We start from the raw sequence: 6000 nt of genomic DNA, 5'->3' as shown, positions 1-6000 counted from the left end.
CAAACAGCCCCCTGGGTAGGGTGGATAGTCCATAGCAAGTTTGTGTGAGGCCAGCCTGTGAGTCTAAGTTGCCCTTCATGTGCTCTGTCAGGTACAAAATAGTATTTGGTGCCTTGCTCTATGCTATATCCCAAGAGAGCCCTGTATGGCTTTTCTGAATTTGATAAAAGGTGAGTTTATTAGCAGCACAAATATAAAACTATCTATCTCTCCCTCCTGTATGCATTTTTACAAAACTTCTATCAAGTTCAAAAGGGCCAGCAGATTTTGCTGTGGAAGGACTTGGGGGGAGGGGGGGAACCTAACACACACACACACTCAGCTACCCCTCTTTTCTGAAGAAAACTGAGATAGTACTAAACAAAGACTCCCCAGCCGTTTGTGCACCGCATCTTTCCAGAGTTATCAATTTTCTACTCCTTGAGGCCGGCAGCGGAGCTTGGGAGTCCACCCACCCACTCGCCCGCCACGGCCGATCCCGTCTCTATAGCGACGCCGTGCCCGCCCCGCCCCCTCGTCCCCATAGCGACCGCCCCGCCCCTTCCGGTGGCGACTAGGAAGCGGCGGGGCGGAAGCGGCGAGGGGCGCCGCCGTGGGTCGAGGCGGGGGCGGATGCGCGGGCGGCGAGGGCAGCTGCGCGGGGGGCAGGCCCCCACGTGAGGCCGCAGGTAACGGCCTTTGGCGTCACGTGCCTCCCCCCACCGCCACGCGGGGGCGGCGGGGCCGTTGGGCGGCCGACCGGCCGGCCCCTGCGCCCTCGCGGGCCGGGCCGGCCCGCGGGAGGTGGGCCGGCCCGCGCCCTCCGGCTCGGCCCGGCGCGGCCTGTGGGCTCGGCCCTCCCGGCTGGCTGCTGCGGTCGGTGGCTCCATCCGGTCGCTCTCCGCCCTCGCAGGTAGGCCCGTCTCTGCGGAGAGGGCGGCAGCGCCGGCGGGCGCGGAGGTGCCGTTGGCCCTGCGGCCGCCCCGGCGGATCGGGCCCTGCCTCCATGTCGGTGCTGGCGTTCGCCACCTCGCTGGCCGTCGGGCGAGTTGCTGCCTTGGTCTCCCTCTTTTCGGCGCCAGTCCCGGCCTTAGTGTGAACCCGGGCATCGCCGGGGGCGGGGGGAGGCTGCTCGGGAGAGCAGGCGGCCTGTGGGGTAGGGCGGGCGGACGGACATCCCCCAGGTCATCCCGCGCGGGCTTCTGGCCCATCGCCTCGCTGTCTGCCAAAGCCAGCAGATTTCAGCCTTGTGGAGAGCTTTGAGTCGTTTGCCTTCTGTGTATGTTTTCTGTGGAAATCGGTACTGTGCTGAAACAGCTGAGTAAGAAGGTTCTGGGAGATTTTAGGAAGCAGACGTATGTCATCAGAAGCCTGGGAAGCTGCTTAAATTTTGCCCAAACCAAGGCTGATGTGAAATCAGATACCACATAAATGTTTTCACAAATTAAAATGATATGCAGTGGAAATTCTTAAATGGTGATTTCAAATACTTGTAGACACTGTAATGCTCAAATGTTGAAATAAGATTGACTTTAGCTTTCATGTTTCTTTTGGGAATGATGCTATGAAGAAACCATGTAATTAGTGACAAGCAGATACGATTAAAATGATTTTTATTAAGCCCATTTTGTTTAATACAACTACTTAGCTGAATTTAAAAATGAAACAATAAAGAGACATAATACACAAGGATGCCTAAGAAATGCATTTGTGCTGTGAAAATTTCATTTGCTTTGTAATTGACAGTCTGCGGTGAGTCAGTATTAAGCTAACATCTCAAAATAGTGCTAGAAGGCACTGTTAGTGAAGGTGTTGTCTATGGAATAACACTTTCATAGAAGTAAAACAAAAAAACTAATAGGGTATTTTAAATGTTCTGGTCACTTGCAATTACATACTCTAGCCTTGTGTGCCTCTCTGGACATGATGTTTGGGGTGTCTAGGTAGACTGCTACAACAGATGATTGTATTTGGCTATATAATTTCTATTATGTGCTTATTATTACTTTACTAATTAGTATTTCAGATGTAAAATGATTGTGCAAAGTAGCAGTAGTCGTTAGAATAGCGACTTCTGCACTGGCACTGAATGGAACTTTTGTTTCTACTTTTGGATGAAGGCTACTATGCAAATGAGATTTAAGTATAATTAACAATTAGAAATGTTGAATTTAAATAACTAAAATGCTTGTTTAGTTTCTTAGTGATTTTTTTTTTTTTTCTCCTTTACTTTTCAGTACCCCAAGTGTAACCAAAAAATATGATTCATTGCCTTCTGCGCCAAACATCTTAAATATTTCATTTGCCATTTGGTCACCTGGCTTCAACTACAATGGTAAGTTATGATTCAAATAATATGTTTTCAGATGTCTTTTTCTCTAGTCTGCTAGCTGTGTGGGTGATGAGGAGGGAGAATGTTATTAATGTTTATCATCATCTTGGATATTTGATTTTTACTTAGCACTCTTGAGTTTCCATCAATCCTTTTTTCAGTGATGTCTTTCTTTGTAGCTTGTGTATATTGCTCCTAAACACTTAATTACTGTCCAGTGCATCATAGGAATTACTATATAAAGCTAGTGGTGTGTTTTCAACCGTGACTGGTGTTAGACAATTAATCATGAAGTATAAATCTTGCCTCCACTTACCTTTTTAGTATTCTTCTGTTCACAGGTGATATGGATTTTCTCTGATGTCAAGCAATCAGTGAATAGAATATCTGAAATCATGGGATTATCCCATGAATGTTTGATATAGTCATATAAACACCTAAACACTTTAAAATGTAAATGTTCTGTAGCGTTAGGTTCTAATGAGTAATAGCACACTATCAGTGTGTGCTTTTTTTTCCCTGAAGAACAGGTAAGAAATTCTGTTGTAGAGATATTGTAGGTAAAAGATAATAAGCCTGAATAAGTATTTTCCTGTATATTTCTTCATTTCTTTGTTTAGTATGCTTCTCTTCCCTGAATTCTATTCTAAAGTATGAAATAACATGCCTAGTCTGTACTGGAGATAGCTCATATGCCTGCTTTTTGAGGTTTGAATAAAAGTATTTTATGAACAGTTGAAAAGGATGGGTGTAAACTGAAGAAACAGAAATATATTTGTAGGGAGAAATACCTACTCAAGAGTTTCTAAGCATTATTGGAGAGTGGAAGATTCTCCAGAGTGTTTCTTTATACCGTTTGAATAGCATAGCCTATTTAAATAGTTCTGGCTGTGAGGATTACGTATTAGTTATTAAGTAATATCTTTTTTTACTTTTGTTAGAGCTTATCACATCTTTATTTTTGAGGACCTTATCCACCTGTCATTGAAGTTAATGCATTGCTTCTCATTAATTTACCTGGAGTTGAATCAAGCCCTAAGCATTCTCCTGCAATACTTTAGTTCTTAGTATCTTACAAGAAAAGCTAAAAGACTTACTCTCACCTGTTTTGTGTCAATATAACAGCATGTACAACTGCATAGCTAGTTGAATTATGGAACTGTTCCAGATGAAAAACCAGCTCAGCTAGACCAGCTTCTGTGGGTGTTTTGTGGACTGCAGTCAGTGATCTGGTTCATTTAGCAGCTGCACAAAGTTATTCCAGCACAAAGTAGGTGGCAGAGCTAGAATAAGTGGCAGAGGACAAATACGAGGGATCAAGGGAGACTTTTTTTTTGGCAGCAGTGCTTGCTTATGCTGGCTTGAAGTATTTGTCATACTTTAGTCCAGGAACTCATTATTCTATCTGTGAAGTTGTTTCTTTTTGAAATACATATATATTCATCTGCAAATGCACTGAAGTGATAGACATCCCAAAAGGATTGAATCAATTAAAATAAATGTTATCAGGTATACCATGGGATATAGAGAAGCTTTTGCAAGGATTTCAGTGTGCTGTCCTAGGATCAGGCATGCTACTTAGCCTACCTTGGAGGAAATCTGGAGTGGAGGCTGCATTTATTTCTCAGCTGCCTAATAATAAATCATTAAAAATTCTTCCCAAGGAACATTGTATTGTGCAGAGAAGTAACTTTCTGAGTCTGGGAATTTTCATTTCCATTGTGTAGAAAAATAACTATTCTAATACTTTGGCATCGGTGTCTGAGCACTGAATGTTTTATTTCTGGACTACTGTTCAAGAATACCTTTTCCATTACTACTGTCTTTATTTCATACTTGTACCTGCCTACTCCTTCTGTTGTATTAACAGCCAGGTTAAGAAAAGAGAAAAGGTTTTCTATTTGTTGCCCATAACTTTTGATTAACATTTGTCAGTACCTTTATTAGGCATGGTTTCTATTCCTGCTTTTATTTCTAATTTTCTGTCATTGTTCTAACACCTCATTATTTGGTCAAAACTTTGCAAGTGTAGACGCTTGGCAGTGCGCTTAATGACCATTAATGCACTTACATGATGTTTCGGCTGCCAAGTTTACTATGTGCCAAACAATGTTCTAAAAATTATTTAATATCAATAGTAACAGAGTTTAATGCAAGGTTATATAATTAATTAACATACTTTCTAAGAAAGCTGTTTATAATTCTTGCAGCAACAAGCTTTAGAACTGGCATTGGATCGTGCAGAGGTAAGGAGTAGCTAAGTTATTTGCACATAAACAACGTATTGGGCGCATACTTAAATATTACGGTTCTGTATTTCTTGTAAAAAAGGGGGGGGGCACAGGGCGTGTGTGTGTGTGTGTGTGTACACATATATATATATATATAATCACAAATACATGTAACACTGGCTTTGCAAAATTTTTGCTAAAATTGCTAGGCCAGGCATTTATCTCTTTCCAAACATATTGAGAATGTCGGGTGCAATGATGATAAAGCATGCAAGACTGTTTTTCTTCAAAAACACAGCAAATCTATGTGCTGTGAAATAAGCAGAGCTGTATAGTGATAATTCACTCCAAAATCAGAGGTAGCAGACAGAAATGTATGGCAAAATCTTGATTGTGTTGTTAAGGGTAGCCCAGTTAGGACAAAGAGGCAGATGCTTTTACATTCAGGTTCTTTTATGCTGACATGTGATGTAATGCTTACCTTGATCACTTTTATGGGAAATATATTTCCGAGGGAGACCTGTCTTCACTGAAATTCTAAACTAAAGTGTTAATAAAAATACTTGAGATAAACATTTAGGGAAAGTTTGTTAGAATATAAACTACCTTTAACTGGTATGGTATCATGAGTAGCACTCCTTTTTTAATTAAAATGTTTAATGTACATAAATTGCTTTTATAATACATGGCTCTATAAATTAGTGAAACATAGCACTGGTGCAAGAGACAAGGAGAAAAATAAACTTTAAGTTGATTATGTTGATGAGTACTTGATACATAAATATTGTTGAGCCAATGCACTTAAATTTGACTGTATTGACCTAAATTTGACTGTAACATGATAACTTCAGTAAACAAGGTGTCTGTAAGTAGTTACTACTATAATTACAAAATGTAGGTATAGATCAAGACTTTGAATGCAGCTCATTCCATGGCCATGAAGTGCTGTATTTCATAGTCAAAATGAGAATTGCTTTCTTGTTGATGAATGTAACATACAGTAGATCACATTTAGTACGTTTTTGACGGTCATTTACCATAACGATGGTAATTATTTACTGTTTACATAGAAGAATGTCTGATAATAATCTAAAGCAGTTTGATAGCAAAAATTAAACTTCTTTTTAATGCAAGTATTATCTTTTGGTTTACCTTTCTTTTCCAGTATATCATTGAAAGTGCCCGTCAGAGACCTCCCAAACGAAAATATTTATCCAGTGGAAGGTAGCAAATATTTCAGTATTTAGTTTTTGATTGTATTTCTTTTAATTTATTTTTTTTACATTCAGCTTTTTTAATTACAGAAAATCTGTATTTCAAAAACTCTATGATTTGTATATAGAAGAATGTGAAAAAGAGCCTGAGATAAAGGTAAGTGGAAATTGCGAAGCAGCTTTGCATTGCTGCTTAAACAGGCAAATGCAGACTTTTTTTAAAAACACCACTGCTATTCCATTT

General features: G+C 40.5%; 1 protein-coding gene across 19 annotated transcripts in view; it reads left to right on the top strand.

The window, feature by feature from the left end:
• Positions 1–582: 582 nt before the first annotated feature.
• The window catches only part of SUPT20H (SPT20 homolog, SAGA complex component), a 38210-nt gene continuing 32792 nt past the window's right edge, over positions 583–6000 (top strand). For 7 of the 19 annotated variants that reach the window (XM_067291370.1, XM_067291363.1, XM_067291343.1 and 4 more), the window contains exons 1-5: positions 781–892; positions 2217–2314; positions 4522–4557; positions 5708–5766; positions 5847–5913. In XM_067291370.1, the coding sequence (XP_067147471.1) occupies positions 2312–2314; positions 4522–4557; positions 5708–5766; positions 5847–5913 (165 nt within the window). In that variant the 5' untranslated portion in view covers positions 781–892; positions 2217–2311. Of the gene's footprint in view, positions 669–778; positions 893–2216; positions 2315–4521; positions 4558–5707; positions 5767–5846; positions 5914–6000 lie in introns of those variants that run through there. The other 12 variants (XM_067291353.1, XM_067291407.1, XM_067291433.1 and 9 more) reach the window with 5 other exon arrangements.

This window comes from Apteryx mantelli, chromosome 1 (assembly GCF_036417845.1).
Source record: "Apteryx mantelli isolate bAptMan1 chromosome 1, bAptMan1.hap1, whole genome shotgun sequence".
Classification (NCBI taxonomy): Eukaryota; Metazoa; Chordata; class Aves; order Apterygiformes; family Apterygidae; genus Apteryx; species Apteryx mantelli.
Note: the sequence above shows the minus strand (reverse complement) of the source record. Positions and strands in the feature narration are given on the sequence as shown.